The sequence below is a fragment of the Stegostoma tigrinum genome, chromosome 6 (genome assembly GCF_030684315.1).
Source record: "Stegostoma tigrinum isolate sSteTig4 chromosome 6, sSteTig4.hap1, whole genome shotgun sequence".
Classification (NCBI taxonomy): domain Eukaryota; kingdom Metazoa; phylum Chordata; class Chondrichthyes; order Orectolobiformes; family Stegostomatidae; genus Stegostoma; species Stegostoma tigrinum.
This window is the reverse complement of record NC_081359.1, coordinates 28,595,561-28,612,118: the sequence shown is the minus strand read 5'-3', so window position 1 is coordinate 28,612,118 and position 16,558 is coordinate 28,595,561. Positions and strand designations below refer to the sequence as shown.

The window sequence follows — 16,558 nt, the reverse complement described above, 5'->3', positions numbered from 1 at the left end:
CGTCTTCCCTGGACTGACCTATCCCCTCCCTACCTCTCCACCTACACTCTCCTCTCCACCTATCTTCTTTTCTCTCCATCTTCGGTCCGCCTCCCCCTCTCTCCCTATTTATTCCAGTTCCCACGCTCCATCCCCCTCTCTGGTGAAGGGTCTCGGCCGAAATCGTCAGCTTTTGTGCTCCTGAGATGCTGCTGGGCTTGCTGTGTTCATCCAGCCTCACATTTTATTATCTTCGATACGAAATGTTAACTGTTTCTCTCTCTACCAATGCTGTTGAGTTTCTCCTGCACTTTCTGTTTTTATTTCAGATTTCCAACACTAAGTGCTTTGCTTGAATTTGCCAGGTTTGCTGTGTGTTTAAATTGATCGATTTTCCCCAGATTCCGGGTTTAGCTTATATTTTCACTTCACTTTACACAATTTAAGCAGCTAGGCACAAATTCTCAGTTGGAAACGGAAAGAATGCTGAATTTGGTGCGAAAAAATGCGACTCAAACTCCAAAAACCATAGGTGTTGATATGACAGTGGCGAAAGCACGAAACAAGGGACAGGTCGGGGGATTTAGTGAAGAATTATTCAGACTGGAACCGTTAGATGGTCACTGTCCATAGATGTTGCCTCTGTGATCTCCAAATTTAATTTTGTATCCGGATGATATCTTTGTCGGGATCTCTCCTTGGGAGAAGGTGGTTGAAATAAAAAATCCCCTTGGAGAGAAGCATTGCAAATATATCACTTGGATCTGAGATCTCAGATTTTGTAATGTCGGGTCTTGGGGGAGAGGTATGGGCTGGAGGATGGGACTAGTGCCCGGGGAATCATTTCTTACCGCGGGTCGACAGAGAGGGAGCGAAACTTAAAATGTTCAGGGTGCCCCGGCTCTAACCTGTGTGTGTGTGAGAGAGAGAGGGAGAGAGAACTGGGGATCTGTGCTGCAGCGAGAAACACAATCCTCAGAATCTCAGTGCGAATGAAAAGTTGTCATCCAAATCCCGCCGTGGACACTGGAGAAAATGAACAGGAGGGGTGTGGGGGACTTTTTTAGTTTATTTGGACGTAGAGGAGGGGTAGGCAGAGGAAGGATGAACGGACTTGTCAACAATAAGGTGAAGATTAAGCAAGGCGTAAAGTGTTCAGTGCACGGTAATGGTCGGGGGGCGCACAGGGTGTAAGAAAAATATTTTTCATTAACATGTTTTTAAAAAATCCTGTGATTCAAAATACACTCGACCTGAGGGGCCTCCCTCGTTATGTCTACGGGCAGAAAAGTTAACGCCTTCTGGATATCACTCCCCCCTTTTAAAACCCAGTCAAGTTTATCAGAGAGAGACCGAACTTGGACTGGGTTTGATAGATTAGAGCCTCTGGTCCTACACGGGAGGACCAAGTAGAATTGGTTGAACTATCTTCTATCTTTTTGCTCCCCACCCCCATCACAGCCCCTCCTCCTTTATAGTTTCTAAGTTGTAGACCTCTCGGTTCCCACTGACTGCCTTGGTTCTGGGGGGGGGTGGGGAGAAGATTGTTGGGGAGATTCAGGATGGTCGCTTCAGGAGCTCTGGTCTTTCTGATACTCCTCACCCTGGGGGAGACCTCTGTACACACGGTGCAGGGTCAGACCACGCCTCAACCGGCGCCCACTGCCCACAAACCGGCGGGCCGGGAGATAGCGAACGCCAGCGGCTGGAATCGGAACGGTAACGGTTCGGAGAACCGGCCCCTGTGCACGCAGAGGACCGAGATTAAGGGCACCTTCAAATATATCAACACCCTCGTCTCTTGCCTAGTGTTCGTGGTGGGGATCATCGGCAACTCCACCCTGCTGAGAATTATCTACAAAAACAAGTACATGAGGAATGGACCCAACATCCTCATTGCCAGCCTGGCTCTCGGGGATTTGCTACACATTATCATCGATATCCCCATCACCGTCTATAAGGTAGGGCTCAGGGGAGGAGACACTCCGGGGTGTGGGGACGGAGACTTCTCACCCTGTGTATTGGTGTGGAAGAGGAAACAGAAATGGTGCAGAGGCTTGTGTTTTGCATCTTATGAGGGGATAGCTGCCCTAGGGGACAAGGGGAGCTCTTCTCTTTCACTTGTAAACTTTTCCGCCTTTTATTTCGATCAGCGCATCCTCTACACTTAAACTAGGAAGTCTGCAATTAGGATCTGGGAACTGCAATTAAACTGATTCACGGAGCTTTAAGGTACAGTGAAGCTGCTACTTGATTCCACGTGCAAATAGGTTTTAGGATGTCTGTGTAACTCTGTGGAGGGTGAAACACTGCCTCGACGAAACAAAACCTAAGCGTACACGACTTGTCCGGAAAACCAATTCACCTCTTGGGTTTTGCACACAGCCTCAGACAAAAAAAAATTCTATTGGATTTGCCAGACGTTTTGTATTTAATCTATTTAACGAATGCACAACCCCCTCATTGCCTTATCAGAGCGAGTGAAAAAAAATGTAGAAATAGTGGACCGATTCTACTATCGAGGTAAATGATGAGGCAAACCGCACGGTGTTGTTTACAAGTACATGCTGCAGCAACTTTAGTTAAAGACAGGTAGGAAGTGAGCTTTGGATATTGTAACGCTGCTATCCACTCTGACCCGTTTCGCAACTAGCTTCGTGAAAAAAAAGTAGCACCATTGAACGGGGAGAAGTGTCCGCATTTGTTTAGTAGAAAGCAACTAAACTGTACACCGAAACTGAAGTACGGTCCATTCCTCTCTAAGTCTCCTATTAAAAGGGGAAGGGTTAATATTGCTGGTCAACCTTTCTACAGGCGAAAATGAACTATTACAGGTTTTAATTGCAGTCTGAGATTTTAAACATTATTAAAAAGTAGGGAGTTTCTTGTGGTCGAGTGATCGTGTCTGAGCCAGGAGGCGTGAGTCCAAGCCCCACCTGCTCTGAAGTTGCATGATAAATCGCTGAACAGGTTGATTAGAACAAAATGCAAACACTGATTTTCTTTTTCTCCCTTTCCGACCTCTCTCTCTCTCTTACTCCAATCTTTATCCGGCTCTCTGTATCTGCTGTGGCACCTACTTTGCTTTCGATTCTAACTAGTTTAGTTTGTGCGTCCTTCTGGCCGTTGTGTTTATTTCACAATCCTGCAATCTGATCGATAAAAGAGATTTTGCTTTTCTGTTCTTATTGGTCTCAGATTAGCTCCTGTTATTTTAACTATCTGACTAGTGGCACGTACTGTTAGATGCCCTCCCACAGGAAAACCTGGACCAAAATCTGTGTACAGTAGAGTTCTTACACAATGCACAAAGTTTGATTTGCAGTCAGCACAGCCTACATTATATCTCAGGTGTTGTCAACTGTATTTTATATTGTATTGCAACAAAATATCAGAATAGCACATTCAGATAATTGAATCCCACAGCACTACTTTATAGATGCAAATTTAGTTTACTTTCTAGACTTCTCTTCATTAGAGCTAAGGTATTGATGACAAGCAGGTAATGAAATGTTAGCTATATGGAACTTCTAATCAGCCAATCTAGCATGGACTGTAGAAATATCGCATAACAGCATTGAAAATGATCTTTTTAATTTATTTTCATGCACCAAACATTGATGTACTGGCATCAATGCCTAGTTGTGACAGTATAGTTTTTTTTAAAAAAATTGAGACTGCTAAATTGAAATTGTGAAAATTCTGTTTATCCAGGTAGCACATTTCCACTGCATGGTCATTGCAATGTCCAAGAAGTCAGAAAAGAATGTGTACTGCTCTTTTCAGTGTGTCACTATGTCAACGGCCTTTAAACTTGATAGCAATGTAAAGCATTTCCTGCTTTAAAACTGTGTAAAATTTAAAATAAGTTACATCAATTTTAGCACCCAGCAAGGGCATAGTTTATTATTGGCAGAATTTATTTGCTGCAAAACTTTGTTAGAGATGCTTCCAAATTTCAATTTTATTAGCTCTTGCAAATGAGATGTGTTTGTGTACTTTTCATGAGGGTGAGAAAAACCTTCAGCTTAAACATTATAAACTTTTAAACTAACAAATATCAATGTTGTGAATTATGAATGTATGAAATAGTTTGAATATTAAGATAATATATTTTGCATTGTGTACTTTAAAAATTGTTTATGTTAATGCGTCCAGTTATCATATAAGGGTGATGATACCGTGAGATTTTGTAGGAAATTCCAGCTTCATTTCAATAAAAAGTTAACAATCACTCATATTAAAAATGCTTGTTCAGGTTTGCAGATTGTAGAGCATTCTAATAAATACCTGAACTTCTGCCATGCGCAAACTATAAGGAAAAATGTTGATGTATAACTTAAATAGTATAATAATTTCTGAATTCACATTTGCTTTTCTTCATTTTTTATATTTGCTCCCTCACAGCTTGAAAAAGCATGGTCACGACTTTTAAAATGCAAGTGTGGTACCAAAAATTACTTGTCCTCAACGTTCATCTCTATATATATCTGATAACCATTTGTCATCATCCCTGATACTGTTGTTCACCTATATTTTAAAGTTGGCCTATTTGTTCTTTGTCTGCATTCCAAACTTGTACATGACTCATCTTCCCCACAAACACATCATTTGATGTTCTCAGAATGATGGGATCACCATGACTGGACTCACCCTAAATGTAATCATTTTAATCAGGAGTCAACCACAGGTGCTCAGCAGCAGATACCAAGATCTTGTCTCCTTAATGTGCCAGTTAGTATAACTGCGGCACAGTGTGGCAGTGCCTAGAATCTGATATGGAACTGAAGATGGTAGTATGTTATGACAACTTGCTTACTCATCTTGACCAGAGGACAACTTCCAAACTGAGATAGTAATGTGAAACTATCTGGTGAACATGAGTAGAAACATTAAACTTGCCGGCAGAACAAGATTAGATAGTTGTGCCTGACCCGATGTATATTGATATTTCTCCCAAATCAGTTATTGTTCTTGTAACTACTCTTTCATGCTGTCAGCATTTATTTTTATTTCATGTTTCTTCTGATGCTTTACCATTTTACTCTACCTCTGCCCTGTAAACAAGAAGTACAGCTCTTACTGACTACCAGTAAGAATCATACTAACAGATTGCTTGCAGAGCATTTCTGAATATTTATGTGTATTAGCTTTTAGCAATGCAGTCTAAACAATTGACAAATGTAGCTGAGGGCAGATTTGAACTTACATGCTCTGTAAAGTGGAATCCATTTAAATTCTTCACATGTTCACTTCCTCCACTTTTGTTATGAAGGTGCATTAATTTACGAGGATTGCTGAAAATCCCACCTTCCTGCTCTAACAAGTTTATAGCTATAAATATACTTTGAAATCTTCATGATTGCCAAGCAGGTAGGACATCAAGATTAGCAGTCATTTCCATTATCTCTTTTCCCCACCATTGCATGTAATTTGCTAATAATCACTACTTAAAAGTTCTTAACAAGCAAAATGCAGCTTTATATTTCAATAATGTTACTAGTGTTTTGGATAGAAAATCCTAAAAGCAGCACTTTACCTCATTCAGTTGATGTTATTTATGTAGCACCTTTTAATATAGATAACAGAAAAGGTCCTCCACACATAGATTCATGAAAGGGAAGATTAGAAGCGATAACCACATGTTTTGTCACTGGATTGGGTTGAATTCAACTTTTAAAGAAACAGAGAAAGGTAAGATCTGAGAGGTGAAATGGTCAGAGAAAATTACACTTTGTTAGAAAAGGTTATAACATAGCATGAGATTAGAGGGTTAGGAAGGACCAAGACTTTGATGGGATTTAAACTTAATAAATTAATTACAAGTTTGTTGCATCCTTCAGGAGAGGGCAAACAAACTTGAAGAATGGCTAACAGGCACCAGAGCTTTGGGAGTGCAGAAATCTGTGAAGACAAAAGTCAAGGCTAATGCATCAGATGCAGCAGTATATAGAACACAGCAGTGTAGCACAGAGACAGGCCCATCGACCCTCCTTGTCTGTGCCAACCATGAACCTATCCTAAACTTAATCCCATCTGCCTGCGCATGGTCTGTATCTCTCTATTCCCTGCCTGTACATGTTGCTGTCATATTGGCTCCTATGGTCTGCCTGGCAGCACATTCCAAGGCCCTATCACTCTCTGTGTATAAACCTGTTAGACAAAGGTTGTGAGCTTTTACCACGTAAAAGTCTGCAACAGAGTTCAAGAGGGCAAGGAGGATTACATGTTGAAACATGTTGAAAGTGGGCTTCTTTGATTAGGTTTTGCTGATGGATTTCAGAGGAAGGGAGGCAGTGTCTTAAGGAGAGGGAGTTATCTACAGTGTAAGTTACTGTAGTGGCCACAAGAGGAGCTGGTGGTCAAGAGTTTAGTGGGAGTTAGAGATGGTTCTATGGGCAAAATGATTTGTGGACAGCAGAGAGACGAAATAGAGAAAAATAAATCAATATTCTGTATGAGCAGTGTCTGCTCAAATTGACTCATGTTTAATCGCTTTGAAGTTTTCTATTAGAGAGCAGCCAGTTGAAAATATGCCCTTGAAGTTCTCAATAAAGTTCTGCATTTGTTCTCTTTTCATTGGAATCTTTACCTTTCCTTAATCCAGATGCTGAACAGACACCGGCTGTTTGTTTTCTTGCATGAAGTGGACAGTGAACTAATAAATGGCCTGAGTGCAAAGAGATAATGTAGCTTTCAATATAATAAAAGTTGTACTTATATAGTAGCTTCCATTTACAACTGGCTATACCAAAACACTTCATAGTCGATTAAATACTTTTTAAATGTCGTCACTGTTGTAATGTAGGCAACTTGGCAACTGATTTTGACCACACCAGAGTCCCAAAACAGCAATGTGAAATGAATAATCTTTTTTTGAGATGCCAATTGAAGGATAAATGTTGACCCAGATACAAGGTATCGACTCGATACTGTAGCCAGAGGCTTGATTTGATGTTTCATCTGAGTGCAGCACTCGTTGTGGTCTTACTGGCCTGAAGGGTTGTGCTGCACTGAAATGCCAGCTTTAATTTTTGTTTTGGAGTCCTGGAGTAGGAGATGGAGGTTAGAACGACTGTGCCACCACTGACATAGCATTTGTAGTGCAACAACTAAAATAACATTACATTCCCAACTCTGGAACCTTTCAGACAATAGCTGGAAATGTATCTGACTAACATGTAACCAGTCCAGTTGGACAAAGTTCTAAAACTTGACGATTTACAGCTCTGAAAAATCATGCAAATTGTGATCATTAATGCTGCATAATTGTCCAATAGACTCATACTCATTTAAAAAAAAGTTTTCTTAAATTTATATGCCGAAAATAATAAACTTAATCAGCGTTGACGGACTTGAAAATCTGTAATATTTTACTTTTAGAATTCACACGGAGAGTGGGTATTAGGTTAAATTGCCAAGTTTCACTGCAGGAAAACATTGCCAAGTTTTTTTTTCCTCTCATTGATGAAGAGAACAGATACTCCATTAAATCAAAGTGGGAAGTAGAGGTAAAAATGTGTAATTAATAACAAAAAAAGTTTTAGGAAACATTGGATGTGAATCACTTGTCAATAATTTTAAGTTTCTGCTGTATTAACTGTCGCTGTGAACATATCACATAGAATAAAACACATGATATAGCAGCTGAATCACTCTCCACTTTGTCTGAGCCATCCCATGGCTGTGATCTTAGAGTGGAGTAAAGCTACCACAGCTGTAAACTAAAATCTTAGAATGCAGAATATTTCAAGACCTCACTCTATCTTAACTTTATAACAACCCTTCAGGCCAGTAAGACCATGAGCCAGTACTAAAGATAATGAATCTTCTCAAAAACCTTGAATAATGAACATAACCAGGTATGTGGTCTACACTGTATGATTTCTGCAGCAAACGCTCTTCATCTCAAAACTTAAGCGCTACTGTGAATGATGTGCTGTGTCTGATATGCATCATGTTTATCAGCTCTAACAGCTTAAAAGTTGATAGAAAACCCAAGCAGTAAATTATCTGTGACAAATGTAGCCTGGTTTGCATGTAAGTGGTAGAATTAGTTAACATATTGCATCTGTCTTATGTCAAGTCAATGATTTGATCAAGAATGAGGAAATAAAATCATACATCTCTGGAGCATTTAATACCAACAATCAACACTGGACATCACATCTTTGTCTTAAATCTATTATGTGGTATCAGATTTTCTTTCTCAAGAGAATACTGTCTTTGTGTGATTTGTCTTATTACCATCACAATGTTCATTTTCTGTTGCCACGAGAGATCAGTGCAATGAGAGTTGTTGGAATTTTGGTTGCCACATAGTTGATGGATCATACAGAAAATACTTAAGGAATATTATATTGATAACGCAAGACCTCTGGAATAATTAGATTATAGCTGGTATTCATATGTTTAATCGATAAAAGGCATTGAATATGTTGTATCAACTTAGTATTAAAAAAGCTTAGTCCATTTATCTTTACATTCACAATTTTTAAAAATCTGGAACTAGATTCAAAGAAGCAACATGGAGTTAGAGATAGCAAGGTGTAGTGTTGGAGGAATACAGCAGGCCAGGCAACATCAGAGGAGCAGGAAAGCTGACACTTCAGGTCTGGATCCTTCTTTAGAAAACTGTTAGAAAAGGTTAGAACTGGAACAACAATTTTACCTTCTTGGTATGTCTCCAGTTTGACAAGTAATGATTTGAGATGATGCTTACTGAATGCCGTGATGTGAAATTGTCGGTGTTAGACAGGGGTGGACAAAGCCAGAAATACATGGCACCAGGTTATAGTTCAACAGATTTAAAGGAAATCACAAGCTTTTGGATCGTAGCACTTTCATCAGGTGTGAGTCACCTGATGAAGGGGCTACGCTTCGAAAGCATGTGATTTCAAATAAACCTGTTGGACTACAGCCTGGTGTTATTGTGATTTTTGACTTACTGAATGCAATAACAACTTTCGGTGGCAGACATCAATGTCCCACTCTGCTTTATATCCCAGTAACAGGGTGGCCATTTTGAACAGGCTGGATTCTTTCTATACTGTCAAGATGACTATCTGCCAAGGACAAAAATCATGGGCATATGGTTATAATGTTCCACATTCACTGTATGGTTCTTAATTGCATTATGCAAACATATTTTCCTCAGGCCATTAATTTCAATTTTAACCAGCATATATGCGGGGACATGAACAAAATTCAGTTTAATATCCTGAACTGTTTTCTACTTCAATTTTACAATATTTTTGTCTTTTCATAATGATCCATTTGAAATCAAGAATGTCTTTCATCAGCTACATTTGGTGTCTATGCTTGAGCATGGGTCAGCTGCATTGTGACATATTGCCAAACCCTTTGTCTCCTTTGATTATCAATGTGGCATACCTAAAAGTAAAGGTCATGGAGTATCTCCTTTACACGGTGCACAAAGCCAACAATGTGGATCAGTCAGGCCTTACTAAAACTGCTGCTGAGACAGTATTTGCACAATCCACAACTGGATTAAACCAGTAACATGGGAGCCAGTGGAGCGAAGGATGTCTCAGGGTTTATTACACTTTTCACACCATTTTTATAATCAGATCTTCTGGAATTTATAAGCCGTCTCTAAAGTGTAATTGGATTTCACTTAGCTCCTGTCTCTGTAATCCTTCCCAGGAGCTGAATGCTTGCTAAGGTCTGCCAGTTTTATTTGGTTGCTCCTAATCCTCGAGATTTCTTTACATGACCTCCCACCTCCAAGTGCCCAGCCAATGAAAACAAAACCATTTTGTGAACACCCCTTCGATTTTTCTCCTTGTTTGCTTCCAGCAGTTTCTGGGAGGTTAACCTTTCATTCCAGGGGATTCCAGGAGAATCCTAGAGGATTGGCAGTCCTACACCTTCCCTGAGCTCATAGTCTGCAGTTTTGTAGATTTACAGTTAATGCTGCTTTCATTAGAGTAATGGGTGTTCCCCATTCTGTGGAACTCTCTGTCAGAGTGGATCCACAGAATGCTCCTGATTTAATGTATGTAAATCATTTAACTTTGACAGCTATGATATTACTATTGTGACTTGTTAAAAATTCTTTCTGCTTTGATATTGCATTAAAACACATATTTGCCCATTTGTCACTTTGATTAGTTGTTAAAATCTGTGGAGAAGAATCTAACTCCTTCTGTCTTACAAAATTAACAGAAATTAACCAATTAATTCATATTTTGTAATGTTGGACAAGGCACCCACTAAATTTTGCACTTGACTATATCAGAAAAAACTGCTACAAGCTGTTTTATGACCGAGATAATGCACATCTAGAATTTCCCACACAAGTATCATCTAATTAACCAGCCATTTGGGTGTTTGCCATGAGCATATACTATATGTATCACAATTTACTGTATTTCAGCAGAAAAGAATGAGAACATTTTTCTCACCTGTTGAAACAAATCAAGAATTGTAACCAAAGATAGGAGCCAAGACATCACATTCGCTGACTTACTGATTTAGATTGACAAAATGCGCCTAAATGTTTGGCAAAAAATGGATTATTAAAATTCGAGAAGACAAACTGTAATCTGCAACAAATGTACCTGAGCAAGCAGCTCTAATTTTACATGTAACCTGGCAGAAACAGTAGATTTGAGCTTTTAATACTAACAATGGCAGATTGTTATACATAGCCTTTCGTTTTCAGTGAACTGAAAAGAGTTGGTAAACAAAAGCCTTACTTGTCTGCTCACGTGGATATAAAAGATCCTCTTTGACTATTTGACAAGCAAGAAGTTCTCCCTATCTTGACAAATATTCCTTCCTCTAACAATGTTACCAGACGTAGACTGCCTCTTCATTTATTTTCTGCTTGTGAGGCCTTGTGTGCATACTTTTGTTCTCTCCTGTTTCCTTCACCCTCGCCTCCAACAATAAATATGAGGAGCTCATGGATTTTTTTGCCATTACGTTTGAGACAATCCAATTACTTGCCTCTTCAATCAATTGTATCCTTCTCTTCCACTAGCCCATCTAGCCAAGTTTCCTTTAATATATCGCCTTGACCTAGTGCTGAACTTGTATCTTTCTTCAGCTTCTGTAGCACCTCACCCTATCACCTCTCAGTGCTCATCTTGTCCGTGAGCTAATATCTTATTCCCTTGATTTCCATGTTAACTTACATTGTAATAGGTCTCTCTCTTCACTGTTATTCCTTTCTCTTTTAAATATATTTTAATCCATTTTAAATCCAAAGATGTGCAGTTTAGATGGATTGGGCATGCTAAATTGCCCCTTAGTGTCCAGGGATTTTCAGGCTAGGTGGATTAGCCATCAGAAATGCAGGGTTGTGGGAATAGGGTGGAGGTGGGAATGGGTGGGATGCTCTTCAGAGGGTCAGTGCAGACTTGAAGGGCCAAATGGACTCCACCTGCACTAAAGAGGTTCTATGATTTAATGAATTACCTCTTTTTTCCTGAACAAAAACTCTTAGATCCTCTTAAAATAAAAAAAAAGATGCTAGAGAACTCAATGATTATGCCAGCATCTGTAGAGAGAGAAACAGAGTTAACGTTTTGATTCCAATATGTCTCTTCAAGAGTTAACTCTGTTTCTCTCCCTATAGATGCTGGCATAACCGTTGAGTTCTTAGTTACTTGCTAAGTTTCTCCAGCATTTTCTGCTTTCATTCAGGTTTTTAGTATCTGCAGTATTTCCCTTTTATTCCTAAACACCTTTGACCTTGCAAATTAATACCCCTCCTCCAACCTCCTTTTCATCCCTAAACTCCTTGGGTGTGTGGTCACCTCTTAGGTCCATTCATAGTTCTCTCAAAACTCCATGTTTGAAGCCTACACTCAGCAGTCTGCCCCTGTCACAGCTTTGAACTGGTTCTTATCAAAATCAGAAATGTCAGCCTAAGTAACTGTAACAAAGGTAAACTTGCCACCATCATCCTTTTTGACCTGTCTACAACCCTTGACATGGTTGACCACACCATCCTCCTCTGATGTCTCTCCTCCTTCATTCAACTGGGTGGGACTGGTCTCAGCTAGCTCCATTCTCTTCTGTTTAACTACAGGCAGAAAACCACTTGCAATGACTTTTTCTGCTCCTGCACCTTCAACTCTGCCGTCCTAATGGATTTATCCATTCCCTCTTCTTAGTTCTCATCCATGGGATGCCCCTTGGTGACATCATTTGAAAGAAAACTTTTTTTTAAATTTGAACACTGATGACCTAGCTCTACCTTACCAACATCTCTCTCAGCTTGCCCACAGTTGCTAAAATATCAGTGCTTCTCTGACAGCCAATACTGGATCAGCAGTAATGCTCTCCAATTATGTAATCGGAAGACGGAAACCATTGTTTTCAGTCTACACTTCAAACTTAATTCCCCAGATATAGGTTCCACCCCAGTCCTTGGCAGCAGTCCGAGATTAAGGCATTCTTTAAATAAAGTTTGGTGTCCCATCTGAGTCCCCAGCCTCATTCCTGGCATCAGTAAGACTGCCTATTTTTAATCTCTGCTTGCTGGACACTATCACTGCCTCAGCTCATCTGTTGCTGAAGGCTTAATGTTTCCTTAGTTTCCTTTAGACTTATCTATGCCAATACTCTCCTGGCAAATCTCCCACATTCTATCCTCCTTAAAATTGAGGCCATATAAAACTTTGCTGCCTGTGTCTTACCTCTCAACAAGTCCCATTTCTCTTTATCATGGAATCCCTACAATATGGAAGGAGGCCATTCAGCCCATATTGACACTCCAATGACCATCCTACCTCGACCCACATTTCTACCCTACAACCCTACATTTCCCATAGCTTATCCATCTAGCCTGCACATCCCTGGACATTATGGGCAGTTTAGCATTGCCAATCCACCAAACTCGCAAATTGTTGGACTGTGGGAAGAAACCAGAGCAAACCCAAGCAGACATGGGGAGAACATGCAAACTCCATACAGTCACCCGAGGGTAGGGTCAAACCCGAGTCCCTGGCATTGTGAGGCAGCACTGTGCCACCCATATATTTGCTGATTCACTTGGCTTCCAGTCAAATAACATCTTTATTTTAAAATTGTCATCCTGGTTTTTAAATCCCTCCAAAGCTTTGGCCTCTCTCTATCTCTGCAACCTCCTCCAACTCCACAACCCTCTGAGGTGCCTGTGCTCCTCTAATTCTGACATCTTGTATATTCCTAATAATGACTTCACCATTGGAGGTTTTACCTTCAGTTACCTTGGCCTCAAGCTCTGAGGTCTTCTGTCACCACCTCTCTAATTGGAAGACAAATAAAAACTGAAAGAACTACAAATGCTGTAAATCAGAAACAAAAACAGAAATTGCTGGAAAAGCTCAGCAGGCCCGGCAGCATCTGTGACCCTTCCTTAAAACTCGACCTGAAACTTTAACTCTGATTTCTGTCCACAGATGCTTCCAGACCTGCTGAGCTTTTCCAAAAATTGCTCTAATTGGATGTCCTTCTTTAAGACACTGTGTCAAACTTGTCTTTTTGACCATGATTTGTCATCTGCCCCGACTGTCTCTTCATGTAGACTGACAATATTCCTGTGAAGCGCCTCGGGATGTTTTATTAGATTAAAGGCATTATATGAATGTAAGTTGCATATATCTGCATAACCATGACCACTTTCAATGCTAACCTGCTAGTGGAGGATGTGCTCAAAATGTGATGACATGCCATATAAATGCAATTTCTTTTCTCCTGCTAGCTAAGACTAATCCCTAGACAATTTGACTCATTTTTTACTAATTTACTAATGGAGTAGCTTTAGAAAGTTGTGGTGTGTAGAATAAGGATGTTGGTGGATAGCTATGGTTTCTGTGCCAAATTTTTATGCCTCTAGTCAATATGACCTTGCTTTGAATTTCGTTGTGCATTTCACCGTTTGAAACACCACACGTGCTGATTGCATTCAAACATCTTAACATCCTTCTTCTACTGATCACTTTAAATGGGTTTGATTTTTCCTTTTCTCTTTCTGCTCACTGTTGTTGACTTTGACACTCCAGTCTTTGGAAAAATGAAAGCTATAAACAATAGCAGCAATCAGCACTAAATTATACTAATTGAAAAGAATAATGTTCAATGCATTTTATGTCGAAATAATGTAAATGTTTTTCATTGTTCCTGTTGTCGTCTTGACAGGACAAAGCATTAGAGCTGTACGATGCATCTCGCTGAATGTTATTTGACATTTGGACATGGAATAACATGGAACATGGAACAATACAGCACAGAACAGGCCCTTCGGCCCTCAATGTTGCGCCGCCCTGTGAACTAATCTAAGCCCATCTCCCTACACTATCCCATCATCATCCATCTGCTTATCCAAGGACTGTTTAAATGCCCCTAATGTGGCTAAGTTAACTAAATTGGCAGACAGGGCGTTCCACTCCCTTACCACTCTCTGAGTAAAGAACCTGCCTCTGACATCTATCTTAAATCTATCACCCCTCAATTTGTAGCTCTGCCCTCTCATACAAGCTGACGTCATCATCCTCGGAAAAAGACTCTCACTGTCCACCCTATCTAATCCTCTGATTATCTTGTATGTCTCTATTAAATCCCCTCTTAGCCTTCTTCTCTCCAATGAGAACAGACCCAAATCCCTCAGCCTCTCTTCATAAGGCCTTTGCTCCAGACCAGGCAACATCCTGGTAAATCTCCTCTGCACATTTTCCAATGCTTCCACATCCTTCCTGTAATGGGGCAACCAGAACGGCATGCAATATTCCAAGTGAGGCCGCACTAGCGTTTTGTACAGTTGCAGCGTGACATCGCGGCTCCGGAACTCAATCCCTCTACCAATAAAACCTAACACACCATACAACATGCCTGTCATACATTATAATCAATTAGTCTTTAACAGACTACCATATGCCAGATGTGGATTTACCCTCAAACAGCTACTCACAATCCACACTCTCTTTAATTGTTGTTTGATTCAGTTATAGTTGGCCTTCTCCCAGGTTAACACCTTCATCTGAGATCCACTCTTGTCCTGATCCATAAGTATCCAAAAACTTACGGATTAGGTCACCATTCACAAAATGCTTCATCACTTAAGCTCTGATCACCTGGCTGAACTCATTTCCCAATGCCAGATGCAGTATGACACCCCCCCTCCCTTGTTGGACTATCCAGATACTGTTTCAAATTACTGTCCTGAATGCACCTAACAAATTGTTTCCCATCTAAATCTCCAACACTAAGAGAGTCCGCATCAATATGGAGCAAATTAAAGCCACCCACCACCAATAACCCTGTTATTGTCATATCTTTCCTGAATCTAACTACATTATCCCTTCCTCCATGTTTCTCTGGTGGCTGGAGGTCTCAGCACTGTGATTATTATATGTAGTTCTCAGATCACATGAATACTTTTAAAAACTGCTTATCCTCCCTTATTTAATTAGGTCTTGCTGATTAGGCCAGCATTTATTCCCCACCTGGCAGTTAAGAGTCTGGAGTCACATGTAAGCCAGACCTGTTAAGGATTTCCTTTACTAAAAGACAATAGTGAACCAGATGGTTTTTTATGACAATCAATGGGATGCCCAGGTGGAATTTGAATCCACATTCCCAGAATATGAGCCTGCGGTTACCAACACACTATTGCCTCCCCCTAGCGGAATCCAACTGCATCTTACTATTTACTGTTAAGAGGCTCCTGCTCCACATCCATTGATTCAGCTTTGCTATTTTGTTCAGGTCAAAGTAGACAAGCTCCTTAATCACTCACCAATTGCACACAAACGCCTGAAACAGCTTTCACCCTTTATGTAAAGAATTATTTTGCAGAAATTAAACAAATCCCGAAGGAGAAGTTCTGAGGAAGGTCACCAGTCCCGAAATGTTAACTCTGTTTATCCCTTCACATATGTTGTCAGACCTGCTGAGCTTTTCCAGCAACTTCTGTTTTAATTCCCAAAGGAGCAGTGCTAGATTAAGTTGCCTTTCTTCATGGGAATGGGTTAGGGATAGTGCGTCACTTACAGATGAAAATAAGTTGAAGGATCATTTCCATGAATTTGCTGAAATAACATGACATTGTATGTGAAATTTAATATTGTGTCAACTCCAGTGGGAGAATGTTGCCAGATGGCAGTGGGTGGGTGTTGAAGGCGTCAGATTGATTATTTGAGCTTTTTGAGCCAGGTGCAGTGCCTTACTGAATTTGCCATACTATGCCTACTTGAATTGTAAAAAATTAAAACCATCCAGCCATGCATTTACAGAGTTGGGGGTGGAATCATAACAGTATGACTTCAATCATACTTATGCATTCCCATGAAATTTCTCTTTATACAAGGCACTAACTTAAGGCACTAAACAGGCTTTAATTTACGGAAGGGGAAACTTTATACATTGTTGTATATGCAGCTGCATTTCGAAGCAAATTTGAGTGTTTCCTTAAGAATGCACTTTGAGTTGTGTAATATTAGTGTGAAGCGTTGATAATTATAGGTCTGCTACTGGTGGTGGTCAGAACAATTTGAAGTGCTGATTTTTAGCTCTTCTTCAGCCCAGGGACAGCTTTGGGGATAACTTGGTGACAGTTTTGAACACT

At 40.2% G+C, this 16,558-nt stretch overlaps 1 protein-coding gene across 1 annotated transcript in view; it reads left to right on the top strand.

The window, feature by feature from the left end:
* The first annotated feature begins 1,159 nt into the window (after positions 1-1,159).
* Positions 1,160-16,558, top strand: part of LOC125453266 (endothelin receptor type B-like) — a 32,684-nt gene continuing 17,285 nt past the window's right edge. The window contains exon 1 of the mRNA XM_048532591.2: positions 1,160-1,940. Coding sequence (XP_048388548.1) covers positions 1,542-1,940 — 399 coding nt within the window. The 5' untranslated portion in view covers positions 1,160-1,541. The remainder of the gene's footprint in view (positions 1,941-16,558) is intronic.